At 40.3% G+C, this 14,510-nt stretch overlaps 1 protein-coding gene across 3 annotated transcripts in view; it reads right to left on the minus strand.

Annotated features, from left to right (window-relative positions):
• Positions 1-14,510, minus strand: part of POU2F1 (POU class 2 homeobox 1) — a gene marked incomplete at its 5' end in the record, with an annotated part of 106,918 nt that overhangs the window by 43,546 nt on the left and 48,862 nt on the right. For all 3 annotated transcript variants that reach the window (XM_082277583.1, XM_082277581.1, XM_082277582.1), the window contains one exon: positions 2,555-2,620. In XM_082277583.1, the coding sequence (XP_082133709.1) occupies positions 2,555-2,620 (66 nt within the window). The remainder of the gene's footprint in view (positions 1-2,554; positions 2,621-14,510) is intronic.

Consider the following 14,510-nt stretch of genomic DNA (forward strand, 5'->3'; position numbering starts at 1 on the left):
GAAATACGGGTTGGTTTTTCAGACGCTTAAAAGGCAAGTCCAGTTACCACAAAAAATTTAAAGTCGTAACATATTTCAGGCATTGTATTGTGACCAACATATTTAGGGGACTTTATGATGTTCCCTAAATAGTCAGAGCTCAAAATACAAACCCCTAGTTTGTTAACTTCCATGAAACTTAGCTGAGAGCTCAGAGAATTACTGATGTTGTCATCTTTAACCAGTGGTAACTATTGTTTTCTTCCTGAGGACAGCAGGTCAGCCAAATGTAAATTCAAGATGCACAGTAATTTCTCTTAACATTTTCAAGTCGCATTACCTCACTACAGTTTAAACCAGGAATGACCCAAACAAACATCCACTGAGGTTTAAAAGATAGACTATTAGTGTATACACAGCAGACTCAAGTGATTTACAAATGTCACTGGAAAGTAGACAGTTAGAGAAAGTTACAAAAATAAGAACTCTTGAGTGTTTATAAAAATGATCATCACACATTATCGGGGGAGCACAGGCACTGACAGAAAATCAATGGCACTTCCAGTTCCTCAGCATCTGAGCTGAACGCTGACTTCTTTTCACTCAAGTATGCACTGAGCCCAGAACCATAATCTAAGTACCCCAATCAGAAGCCTAAAACTATATTCTGTGAGTATTCCTTTCAGAGACTAACATCTGCCAAGTTGACTAATACAACTGATGCTTGAGCTCCCAAAGAACATCACAAATGCCATCAATCACTACCTCCAGTAACCACTGTAGGAGCACTACATTTAAAAACAAAGCAATGACTTTGAACAGAGAGTCCTCAAAAATTCTAGATCACTTTAGTTCATATAATTTAAAAATCAGGATACAAAACTAGAAGGAAAGACTGGAAACATTTAAACTAAAGAAGCAATATTCCAGAAGTTCCAAACACCAGTCAGAATCAAACTTTTGTAATAACTAACTTTAATATTAGAGTATAAAAATACAGTCACTGTATCCCCTTTTAACGTGAAAGGACCTACATGCAGCTTTACAATCCATCCATTTTATGCCATGACCCCCACCTTCACAATGATGAAATATTTAAGAGAGCCAAGTTCTGCTGAGGCAGATGCAATGCTCCTGTGATAATTGATTGGCTACCTTTGAATAAAGCAAATCCTCCTCCTTACCAGCTCAGTTAAGGTGAAACTGCTAAAGTTGCACTGAGAGAACTGTGTTGGGAATGCACTCTGGAGAAAGCACATGCAAGGAACTGGGGAGGAAATCCTAATTTTCTCAGAAGTTTACACACATCCTCTAGCTACAAGGAGTCCACAGGGATATTTAAAACTGTTGTTGCCTTGATGCTGTTTATGATCATGAAATATTTACAACCTGTATGTTTTTGAAATAATATTTTATATAATCTTAAACCATTAAATACATAATAAAACACTTTCATGCAAAAAAAAAGAATTGATACCTTTCCTATTAAAAATACAATGACAATTATAAAACCTAAGATGCCAGGAACAAAACACACATTAATAAGCAGGCAGAATTCTTTTTCACTGACCCCATGCATTGGCAGAAAAAAATCCAGCCCCTTGGATTAAAGAAAATTAAATTGTGTTAATTTGATCACAACTCCAGAGTTTAAAATAAAACTCTTATTATTGAACCATGAAGAAGAAAACTAGTTTTCCTCACACAAGGTAACTACACTTCTCTCAAAGCAACAAGTTCCTTCTCATCAGAATTTTCTCTTCCCAAACACTATTCTGAGCTGAGAGAAGATCCTGAGGTAGGTTAAACTACTTACTTCCCATTCAGAACTGTCATTTCTCTTGCTTTCAGAATGAACATTATATCACCTCTAGAAAGGAATTAAAGCATAAGATAGCACGATTAACTTACAGTGGCACACCAAGCTTCTTCAATGGCTTAGGATTTAGTCACATCTTAAGGACATGCCAAAAGGCACACTGCCCCTGACACAAAATCTGTTCTTCCCCACCAGATTTCAAGGTTCTGTTCTAAGGCACAAAGAAATTACAGAAAAGCTGGCTAACATTTTTTGAAATTTTGGGATATTATGCTTTCTCCATTTAACTTGTTCTTGAGAACTGTTGTGACAGCTTGAATGAAATCTAAAATGGAAACAAGATCAGGCAGTGGCCCACATCTGCCAGGGAAAATTTCAACCCAAAAATAAACGATGAAGTTAGAAGTGCCGAAGGTATGCTCTGCCAGGAAAAAATGAGACTATTTACGGAAAGCTAGTGCCACCAGAGCTTCAGTAGTATCAGAAACTAAATTACAGATAGAAAAAGTGGGAAAGGGAAATTTTATATAAAAAGTGTGGGTGGCGCTCCAGTAAAGTAGGTGTGAATAAATGCCCTGCATACAGCAGGGTTAATGACAAAAGTATTTCCAAATCTCTAAAAACAGTGGGTGTAGGTTTTTGTTTGGTTGGTTTTGTGGGTTTTTTAAATCCCACTAAATGAGTAAAGATATTTTGCTTTTAATATCCATTCAACTGCACCAGAAAATATCTGTGCACCAATTGATCATTTCTTACCTGTGTTCCCGTCCCCACTCTCCATCGATGGTTTACTGGTTTCTGACGGATTGTTCATTCTTGAGTCTGCAAGAAAACAGAAAGAAAGATAAAACAATACAGCAAAAAATCCCCAAATCTATTCACAGCTTTTTGTTCAAGGGAAGTACAGAACATCAGAAATTTGCTACGTACTTTACCCTAAATCAGATCATAACACAAAAAAAAAAAAAGAACAACCAAAACCAGAACACAATACTGAATCTTCCAGATAAATATTATTTCAAAATTTTCTATGACATTATTCCCATACGTGAAAACGTGGTATTAAGGGAATAAAAGACAGCATGCTGGAGGGCAGTGATAGGTAGGAACTTAATTTTCAATACAATGAAAGTCACAGAAAAAAAAAAGGAGGGGGAAGGAAGGAACAATGACTACATCAAGATTCAAAAACATTAACTCTGACCATCATGGCCTACATTATTCTTGTGTTTGTTCCCCCTGCCCCACCCCAACAAAAGAAAGGAAATTCAGCCATTATAATTAAATGGATGCCATTTTTCTAATACTGCATTTCTATTTTACTGGAATGTCACTGACATTAGGTCATTTTATATTTCCTATATATTCATGCAAAACCATACAAATATAAAATAATTCCTCTTCTTTCTTCCTCTGGATGAATATATTGAAAAGTCTGTTCCTGGTTTCAAAGCCTGTCAGCTGAATACAGTGCAATGCAGAGGGCCTCTCCAGATGGCAGACAGAATATAGTTTCCTTATATAGGAATCTATACAGATGTTCTGTGTACAGCATCAGCTTTCCAGCTTATTACCTCCTCATGCCTTGCCACCGACCCCAGTGTGCCACATTATCACAAACCAAAATTACAAAAAGAATCTCAAGACAGAACAGCTCATAAACTGAAGTGTAAGCAAATCCTTAAGCACAGTCTTCCATTCCCATAATGAGCTGAAAGCAAGTTCAATGAGCTTAAAATGAACCCTTTACTCCAGGATATTCTCTTGCTAGGTGCTTGAAAGGTTACCTCTGCCATGCACTTTCATCAAAGCAGCAATTTCCAAAATACCAATAGGCTGAAGAAGAATACAGGAGAGCAGCATTAACTGTGCTGCATCTTTAGCACAGACAGTTCCAAGAATGCCCAGACACCTCAGTGCTTGGCAGTCCATGAAAGCTGGAAATGAGAAGATGGGCTATTGCCGTGTACCATCACCTGCTACTACCAGTGCCCAAGGACAGAGACCTGTTGGAGTGAGTTCAGAGGCCATCAAGATGATCAGAGGGCTGGAGCACCCCTGCCATGGGGAAAGGCTGAGAGAGTTGGGGTTGTAGAGCCTGGAGAAGGCTCCGTGAAGACTTTGCAGCAGCCCCCCAATACCTAAAGAAGCCTGCAAGAGAGTCGAAGAGGGAATTTTTAGAAGGGCATGTAGTGATAGGACAGGGGAGCATGGCTTTAAACTGAAAGAGGGCAAGTTTGGACTGGATATTAGAAAGAAATTCTTTACTGTGAGGGTGGTGAGACACTGGCACAGGTTACCCAGAGACGTGGTCGATGCCCCATCCTGGAAGTTTTCAAGGCCAGTTTGGATGGGGCTCTGAGCAACCTGATCTAGTGCAAGGTGTCCCTGCCCATGGCAGGGGGGTTGGAGGGTTGAAACTGGATCATCTTTATGATCCCTTCCAAACCAAACCATTCTGTGATTCTGTGATCAATATTTTTAAAACGAATATAATATGTCACATAAACAACTGTGACAGTTGAACCTAATAGAGCCTTGAAAATCCAGAGGACTGTAACAACCACAAAACTTCCCCTGACAAGTTAACACAACCTCTCCAGAGCCTCAACTCTTCTCAGAAAGTTCCTATGCCTATTCTTAAATCTTTCAAATGTTCAGCCACGTGTAAAAGAGATCTGGACTATCAATGTTACCCTTGGTATAAAGGCAGACGTGTTAAACTGCTTTTCAAAAGGGAGAGTGAATGAGGAGAAACTTTGCAGCTGAGCACTGCTGGCCCACACTTCAGCAAAAGGCTGCAAGTTTTGCCCTGTTTTTCACAACCTCTGCTTAGCACATTCAAGCTACAAATCTCGAAAAACAGGGCTCTGCTAAAGTTGCGGGTATAGAACCTATTGCATCCAGGCTCCTTGTTTTATCATTTTACACATTTGGATAGCATGATTCACACTCTGGAAACAGAACATGGGTTCCACTGACTATACAGAAATGTCTGCTCTTGACTTGGTCCTCTGCTGAGAAATCTGTGTTTCTATCTGGACACTGCATACACCTTAAATTGAGTTTATTGTTGTGGCAACAGCACATTTATTTCGAGTGATAATAGGCAACATGCATTTGATAAACAGCATTAGTTCACTCCTTTACACACAGATAGCTACTGAAATCTAACTTTAGAGAACACTGAATGGGAGTCTTTGCTTTGGACACAAACATAAAGAGTCCTCATCCAACAGGAAAACGAGCCAAGAGTGCTTACAAGTCAAATACATTTGGTTGTGGAAACCAGGCTAACTCATGAGGCTATTGGACACAGGATGTAATTTTTAAGCTCAGAGCAGAATAGCTTGAACTCAAGACACATGAGAAGGCTGTCTCTCAGAAACATGGAATCCAGTCGCTGAACTACTTCAGAAAATTCTTGCTAGAAAAACAACAGAGGGTTGCTAGTTTGTTGCAGAGATTGAAATCTTAGAGGCAAGGTTCAGGATAATAATGATAGAATAAGCAAAGCAAACCAAACCTGGAGAGGAGGACACAGCTGTCCTGTGCACAGAACTCAAGCAAGGTAGTGACTGTTCCATCCTATGAGGAGGCTCACACAAGAAGCCTTCCTGCATGATGAGCAAGTTTGCTCAGTCGCACAAAGTTGTAATTGTACAGACCTCTTTCCATAAAGCAAGCCAGGACACATTTTTCTGTCAGGCTATGCTGCAAAATAAATCCTTCCAGAAAAGGTTTTCTAGTACTTGACATACACAAAATTTACTTAACTACCAAAAGCTTGTCTAAATGAAGAATATTTTATTGTAAAGATCCATCCTTAACAAAGACCTCAAACATTGCTTTTACAAAAAAGCAGCAAGTTAGAAGAAGAAACATCTTTCTGGTAGTGCTCAGGTTCAAGCGAAGGATAGCATCCATTATTTCACCAGCTGACTATTTCTTGTTCAATCTCTGGGCCTTCTGCATGTAAAGCATCAAGAACAATGCCGCTATTTCCATTGCAAATGGTATGACATACATCTGAAGCACAAAACTGCTACCAGCAAAACAGGCTCATATCCGCGGGATACTCAACCTACCGATTCATTCATTCTATGTCGAATGAAAAGGCTACTTGGTTTATACATGCTCATACAATTTCTGCTTTAAACTTAAAAGAATAAACAAATGAAGTGGGCTAGAAAAACCCAAACCTTAATGCCTTCACCTTTTCCTCTTCCTTTAGATCTTACTTGGGTTTTAAATAAAGGCCCTGGGCTACAGCTTCTGCCAACATTATCTAAAAACAAACTCCCCAGAAGGAAGGATCGAAAGCAGCAGGTGCATTACTGAAATCAAACTCTTAGGAGTGAATACATTCCACACTGCTACTCTGCTAGCAGGGCTGAGGTGTCGCCAGGCAGTGCTGTGCCAGCCTTTCCCACACCCTCAGGAACATTGCCAAAGGCGTTCAGGAGAAAGAAGCAGTGGACACCGGACCAACCTGAAGCGTTATAAGAACTGTACACAGCTGGTAAAGCAAAGAAAATCTTAACATGGTATATACCATTAACTGTTTCCTTTCACCCTTTAAAGTGGAACTGCCTAATACTCCATTTGCAACAGCAAAAATAATTCATTTATGTGCATGGAAAAAACAACGTTTAATGTGAGGGAAAACATGCCAAGAATTATTTAGAAATTAATTTTCAAAAACAACATCATATTCAGAAACAGACAAACTCAAACATCTGCTTTAAAATTTACCATCCAAAAATATATTCTTTTACTTAGAGATTTAAGTTCTTACATGAACTTATATGATGGAATGAAAAGTATAATAAATACAAATATATATATATATACACAAACACACACACACATTGAGCTTCAGGGGAAAAGCCTTGAAAATAAATAAAAACTATTGTAAAATTGATATGATCCATTACTATAAATAACTTTAAAAGACACGAAGAAGAAATTATGGCATGTCTGTTCTGCAGTCCTGATGGAATCTCAGCGCAGGAAATATATTATCCCAGTAACCTTAAGCACAGCTTGCAACGGTATCAATGGCAACCGCTGTGCACTCCCCCTTATTTTCTATTACACATGAAGAACCTTGCTATATTAAAAATACACAGACATAACATACATTCTGTTGTGGAATGGCTCAGTACAGTTACTAAATTCTTTCAACACTTAGGCTCCCTCTCATTCATTTTAATGCTTTAAAATTCATAACACACAGATATGCAAGTCAAGTCCAGTGTTTGTTAGAAGCCAAATGCTTTTCAGACTGAAATCCTAAAAGCAAAAGGTCTGTATTAGCATCACCCAAGTCTGTGCAGAGGAAACGAATTCTCCTGAAGCGAGGGAAAAGAGGAAAACAAACAGACCAAAGCATGTATTCCCTGGTACAGATCTAGCTATCCATCTATCAGGCAGCTACTTGCTGCCGATTCACTGGTGAGCTTCAGTCCCACAAATACCTTCTGCATATGTGATTAAGCCACTATGCATAGTCAATCTCACAGCCTCGGTGTCGGTAAGAAAGAGCTGAGCTGGTACCCACCTAGAACGTAGTCGCTGCAGTCCAGCATTGCTGTGGTATCCTCTACAGGTTCAGATAGTCCAAGGAACGGGAGAATGGCAATTTCTATCAAATCTACACTACTGCTCTGACCGAACACGAAAGGGAGTGGGGAGGTGGGGGGAGAAATACAACTTCAGTTACACCATAGCAATCTTCAACTGAACAGGGAAACTTCAGTTGCTGTGTGGAGTTTTAGTCTCTCCTACTAGCTGTGTCTGACATTGTCAAGGCGACTGAAGCGTGAAAAGTTCCCCTTTTTGTAATAAAATAGAAACAAAGATTGCAGCTGGCAGTTTCCATAATGAAGCTTAATCAGTATGCGCCTGATTAGGGCCTTATGCAAATCTCCTCTCGTTAGCACAGCAGCCAGCACTTTGAAGTCCATGAACAATTCATTTGCAGAGTACACTGAAAGCGCTCCCTGCATAATTTAAATCATGGTATAAATATTTATCAGCTCATTTGCATATTAATTGGCAGTGCATGAAGGGAAAAATTATCTCCCGAGTGCCAGCATAATAATTAGGGAACAAAATGAATTTTCTTCCAATAGCTTGGCTTCTCAGCCCTAACTCAAGCACAGTACCACAGGGGAGCAGGGAGGGGAAGAGACAGAGTTCTGTTCAAATGCCACTGAAATGACACGTACAAATTAGAAACAACTCTACAGACTTAAGCACCTTTAATCTTATTCCTGCTGGCAACAATAACTTCAGTAATAAAGGGGATTTGGAAAAAGCTTTCTACACAATCCAAATAATCCCACAAAAACAATTAGTAAGGTAGAAGCTGAACACAAAACTGTCAAACCGGTGCTTGCACATCTGCGTGGAGTTTTCCACATCTGAACACGCACTGTCACAGGAAGGTCCCGGGCAGGGAAGAGAGTCCTACCAGGGCAAGGAAGCGGCACGACTCCCTTTAAACGGCTAAAGAGCTTGGTGATTCATTATCGGGTAATCCCTTTGCCACGGCCAACTTAACAGCAGTGGATATGTCAAGTATTGTGTAACATTTGACACCCATTAATCTATCCCGGGTGAAATCAAAATAGATTTAGTCTTTTGCTTTCCAATGACTTCCAAGAAAAAACAAAAATCTATTACTAATCCCTTCAAACATGTACACAATATGGCTAAAGAAAGCTTATTGCAGAGCGATGGTTTTTGAAAGGGGCACGTCACACCCACGTTGCATCTTTGAACCACTCAGTGGTAACCAGAACGCGCTTGCTGCTGTGACCACAAAGTACGCTGGAGCACTGCAGAACTCCGAAGAGGCTTTGGTCTCTGGAGAAATCAAACTACTTTTCCAAAAGTGGTCCACAGAAGTAGGTGGACTAACTATGAGGCTCTATTAAACCATTTCAAATAGTTTGTTTGCCACTCAAACACTCGTGTCCTAAACAGCAAGAACATTTATATAAAAATTCAAGTGTGATGTGGACATCACAAAATTTATTATTCCATATTCTGATCGGGATAAGGTAATACGATGATGCAGATGATTACAGGGTAGAGCCACCCACTTCCAGGTGCTAATGTGAATTTAAAGAGCAAGTTGTTTTTCTCCTTTTTTTCTTTTAAAAATACCCTAGCTGTACTTTTCTTCTCCTCATTTCTGAAGTGAATTCAAGCACCGCCTCTCCAAACAAGAGGGAGTGAGAGAAAAGGGACTTCTCAATCATCCAGTACTGACTGGAATTTATTTCCACGCTTGACCTCTTCTTCTGTTCAGGTTCATATCTCTACTTAACACAAGATGTTCCCAGCTATATATTTAACATGAGTGATCTACACTTGAAAAAGATTGCAAGAAGAGAAGGAGAAGGTGCTCCCTACTACAGGGAAACAACTGCGTGTGCTGAATAGGTTTCCCTAATACCTTGTTTCCAACTTGGTTTTCTACTCATTCACATGTCCCACTGAGACCTCTGAGGCACATCTTCATAGTTCACAGACCTGCAGTAAACTTCACTCCTGCACGTGCGCTTTTGGAGTGCACTGGGAGATAATCCATTTGCTTTGTTGGAAGATCCTGGACACAAATGGTGTAACAAACCAAGTACTTCACAAAGCACGTGGCTGAGCTGAGGCAGCAGCAGAGCAGGACAGCAGTGTTCTCCTCAAACCAGAGTGTGTTGGGCTGGTGGAACACAGGTGCAGCACCAAGAGCGCAGGAAGTGACTGTTAGAATCAGGCAGGTGTGTGGCCATGGATGATCTGCCTCACAAACATCAACCCCCACACAAATCTTCATTGGAGCTCTAACATCCACTAGCAGCCTAACCGAAATAAAAACTTCTATGTTGACCTGTCAAACCAGTAATTGGCCAAAAAAAGAAGACAAATAAACAAAAAACCACCCCAAACCAACCAGCCAACCAAAACCAAACGCCACAAAAAAATCCAAACCAAACTGTTCTTTCAGCGACCACTTCATTCTTTGACAATTTTATTATCTTACCTTTTATCTAAGTTTATGGAATCATAGAATGGATTGGAAGGAACCTTAATGATCATGTAGCTCCAACCCGTCTGCCCGGGGCAGGGATACCTTCCACTAGAGCAGGTTGCTCAAAGCCCCACCCAGCCTGGCCATGAACACTTCCAGGGATGGGGCATCCACTTTTTGTTTTGCTTTGGGTTTTTTGTGTTTGTTTGTTTAAATTTGCCATTGACAGCCTTTTAATCTCTGCTGTGGTTCCCACCCAGGACAAACAGCAACACCAATGGAGGGGACACGTCCCAGGCCAGAGCCCACGAACTGCATTTACCTGTCAGGCACTGTGCCTGCAGATCATATTCCCAGAGGGAATGTCAAGAGTCTGTGGAGCCCCTGCCCCGTGACTGCAAGATCACATTGGTGGCACATCACAGCCTGCAGAGCAGAGCCCCATACAGCATCCAGTGGTCACACACTGTCTGCAGGTGACACGTGCAGAGGTCACAGCACAGCCCCGGCTCTGTGTCTGAAGGTCACATGGAGCAGGGCCTGCACGTGGAGCCTGCTGGTCACATCCCACCTCTGAAGGTCACTCCAGCTGAGGGGAAGTGTCACAGCCTGAGAGGCAGACCTTGCACATGGTGTCTGCCAGCTGTGTGGGTGCAGGGGACACTCCCATGCCACTGGTGACACTCCATTCTGCCACAACTGTGGGGGTGCTCCAAAGGCTGCCTGGCCCTTCCACGGCCTTCCTGTCACTTGAGGCCGCAGAGGATGGAGAAACCCAGGAAGAAGTAGAGCGCAACCAAGAGGTGAGAGAGGGTCCTGATGTGTCCCGGGGCTGCTCCGCACCCCTGCTGCTCCCTATAGTGTGCGTAGTAGAAGGCATCCAACTTCTTTATTTTTGACCAGAAAACGTCCTGCTGTTTCATTTATGCCCCACTACTGCAACTATTTCCTTACCTGGAAGGCTTCTGAAGGAGGCCTGAAGTCACAAGAAGGAAAATATTTGGGGAGGAATGGTGCATTATCAATCTGCTCCAAAACCAGTGGTGGAATATATTAATGTTCTCTTTAGGTTCTGTCACAACACTGCCCATTCTTTTCTTTATGGCATCTTATGTTAAAAGTTACTTAACACCCTGAACCAAAGACATACTTCCGGTACTCATGTTTGGGCTTTGTGCCCAAAGTTACATTTTTCCTCCAAAGACACCACTAAGAAGAGAAAGTGGTGTGCCTTGTGATAAGTAAAAGCTCTCCACATCCCATGCAACTACAGATATCTCAAAAAACGTGTCTCTCCTCTTCACCCAATTCTACAGTTTTTACATTAATGATTTTCCCCCCCATAATCCTATTCAAACTCTTCCTTAAAACCAAAGGAACTAACACAGAGCCAGGTATGACAAAGGCAGATTTTCTTCAGCCAAACACATTGGAACCTGCAGATTAACACTTCAGGAGACTCTTTCTACCCCATTTCCTTCTTTTTGTCACTTTCTATGTATCTTCCATACCTTCCCATTTCAAATGGATGATTTCCTTTTGCAGTTTGTCCCATGAATGTGTCACTTTCCTTATACCCGATTCCTTAATAACTGAGTTTTTGGAAAGGAAACAACATTTTTACCCGCAGACTATGTAACTCTTGGGTTTTTTATTTGGATGTGTTTCCATATATTAGTAAAATGTCATTTACTACATGCCCTCCGTGACAGGTAAGAAATTTCTGCCCCTATCCAGCTCAGTGACAAGCATCACCTTTGGAAACTTCAGGGCCACACTTTCTGATGAGATTACCCAAGAAGCCAATTCACTATTTCCCTTTTAAACAGTGTACTTGGAGTGGAGTGCAAAGGAATACATACAAATGGAATACAAAATACAGGGAAAGGAAATACAGTGTTAACTGCAACATTAGCATGCTGCCTTCATTTGCGTATCACTGCCTAGGACATTTTATCTTGAAGGCACTACATTTTAACTCAAGACACTTCCAAGTCTCCATCCCACAGGCCAAACGAAACCTAACAAATATTTCAACAAACCGAACTCCAATGTGCTATTTAAAAAAAATTGTAAAAATCACATACTTCAACAAAATAAACTGTTACTAAATTTGGCACAATCCTCTTACAGTAATTACAGACAGACAGCAGCCTGTTCATAGCTAGGGCTGCAAACTAAGCTCTAATTTTAGTCACCACCTTTGACTTTGGCTAACAGAATTGATTTTATCTGAAAATTGGTAAGTTTGCTCTGAAAGCCAAAGAGTAGTTGTCTGGAAAAGTCAAATAAAATTGGCCTGCTTTAGAATTACCAGTCATTAGGCAATTGCTATGAATTGGAATTTTAGTCTACATCTAATTTTACTTCTCACAAACTCAAATCGTAACTATCCTTTAAAACTTTCAACCACACAAAATGCCTTTCAACATTCCTTTGTGCACATTTTGGAAGGAAATTAAGCATGTGGGCAGCTAAGCAGGAATGCTAATTTATCTTAGCAGTGCAGGACAGTGGATACTCATAAGCACCTGATATATTAATATAAAAGGGTTTGTTTGTGGGTTTGTTTTTTTATGCCTCAACTTATTTTTGTCCACAGAAGGTAGAAAATACCATGGATTAAGTCTTTTTTTTCACAGAAAGAAAACTGCGTTTGTGACATATTTACAATACCACCACACGAGGAGGGAAGAAAAAAGGGGAGCAAGTGATACAACAAGAGAAAATAAACACTATTATTCAAAAACTACAGGATTATAACTTTCACAAGCAAGCTGAGCATTATTTGAAACTCACAGCTAGTTCTGTCATTCGGGTGCATCATCCAAACACTTTTGTCCTACCCTTACTGCCTAAAAGCCATGGCACATTAGAAAGCATCCATATTACATCTACATAAAAGTCTTTCTTTCATCCTGTTGAGTGTTTTCTTTCCAATAGCAAAGGATACAGATCCAGTGCAGTCAACCCTTGTTGACAATAACAAATGTTATTGTCATAACATTTACTTAGAAATGATGGAATATTTTGAAGAGCAGCAAACATTAGGTCTTTACATCTGAATTAAGCTCTCGTGTTCCACTCTTATTATGTTTTCACGGTTTTCATGACTATTTCATAATGGCTTGAGATCTTTTCTCTTTTGTGTTGTTTTGGGTGTTTTTTGTTTATTTACATGCATCATAAGCGCTGACTCCAAGAACTTAATTCAAAAACCAACCCAAAGTGTCACACCTTTGCAAACCAATTTGTGTTGTTTAACTAGCATGTTCCACCTGCCACAGAGCTGTTGCACATTAGCACATTTTATTGTCTGCGGGGCATTCACGTCCTTCCAATTTAACTTGAAGTTAGCATAGAAAATGAACAAATCATGCTGATTCCACCACACGTGAGGTATGATTCAACACCGTTACATATTCATTGTTCTAGTAAACTTCTACATGAAAAGTACTATGCAAACTTAAGCGGGATTTTTTTTAAAAAACACACACAAAAGTTTCTTAAAATGTGAATATTGTATGGGAAACACCTGTTTTGAATTTTTGTCCACTATGTGGGTCTCACTCTCCTTTAAAATTTGTCAGATCTAAAATACTTCACACTGACAAGTACTGAACACCTTGGGTAGATGTATATTGTCTATTAGTAAACACCTCTGGTATTTTACTGCTTTTACAGGATTTGCATGTCTCACATTGCTTTTCAAAAAAGGACTGCAGGACAAAATAATTCTGAAAAGAAGACTGATGTGAAATTACATGAACAAAACACAAGGGAGGGCTGGAGAACAAGATCAGTAAACTTCAACATTTATCAGAATTAGGAAAAATGGGACAATTTAAGGATGCAGGGTCTATGTTATACTGGCACTGAGGAAAATAAAAGAAGACCATATTACCTCCCCCTCCTTCCCAACTCCCCTTTCCTCTAAAAAAAACAAACAAAACCCAAAAACAACCTCATGAAAAGCGTGCAAATGTTTATGGATGCTGCAGCTTGGGGCAGCTGGAGAACCTGGAGCACCATCAGGCACCAATCCCCATAAGGAATGGGGGGACCCCCAACCTCCCCTGGCAGGGAACACCAGCCAATCCTCCTGAACCTAAAGTGGGGTAATTTGTTCCCACAAATGACATTTATGGGAACATGTCTTCCACACATGCAAGGGGCTACTGAAATTGTGCACACATTTGAATGGGAAAGGTAAATGCAGTTCATGCTACCAGAACACCAAGCAATGAAGGTGGCATAAATACTTCTAGTTTCAAATTGTTGCAGTACACACTAAAACCACCAAATATTTCAGGAAAACAAATATTATCTAATATGCAAATCACAACACAATTGACTTGCCAACATATGAAGGGTACTTATGCCAAGCTCAAATATTGAACAGAAATGTTTGTTTTAGCAGCTGTATGAACTATTACACTCCGGAAGCACCACTGTACGTGCACTCCAAAAGCATTCATTTTACCTCCCTGTGTCCACTCACATAACAGGACAGGCCCTCAAAGCTTAAAAACATTATTTTCAAACTCATTATTACAAACCTGTAAATCAAAACATAATGCCTTATGCAAACATGCAGTTTCCCTGTTCTCCACTTTGCCAAAGTAGCAATTACTAGTCTAGCCTGATGAACAGGGGCTCTACAAAGAAGAGACT

Source organism: Coloeus monedula, assembly GCF_965178545.1.
Source record: "Coloeus monedula genome assembly, chromosome: 3".
NCBI classification, from domain to species: domain Eukaryota; kingdom Metazoa; phylum Chordata; class Aves; order Passeriformes; family Corvidae; genus Coloeus; species Coloeus monedula.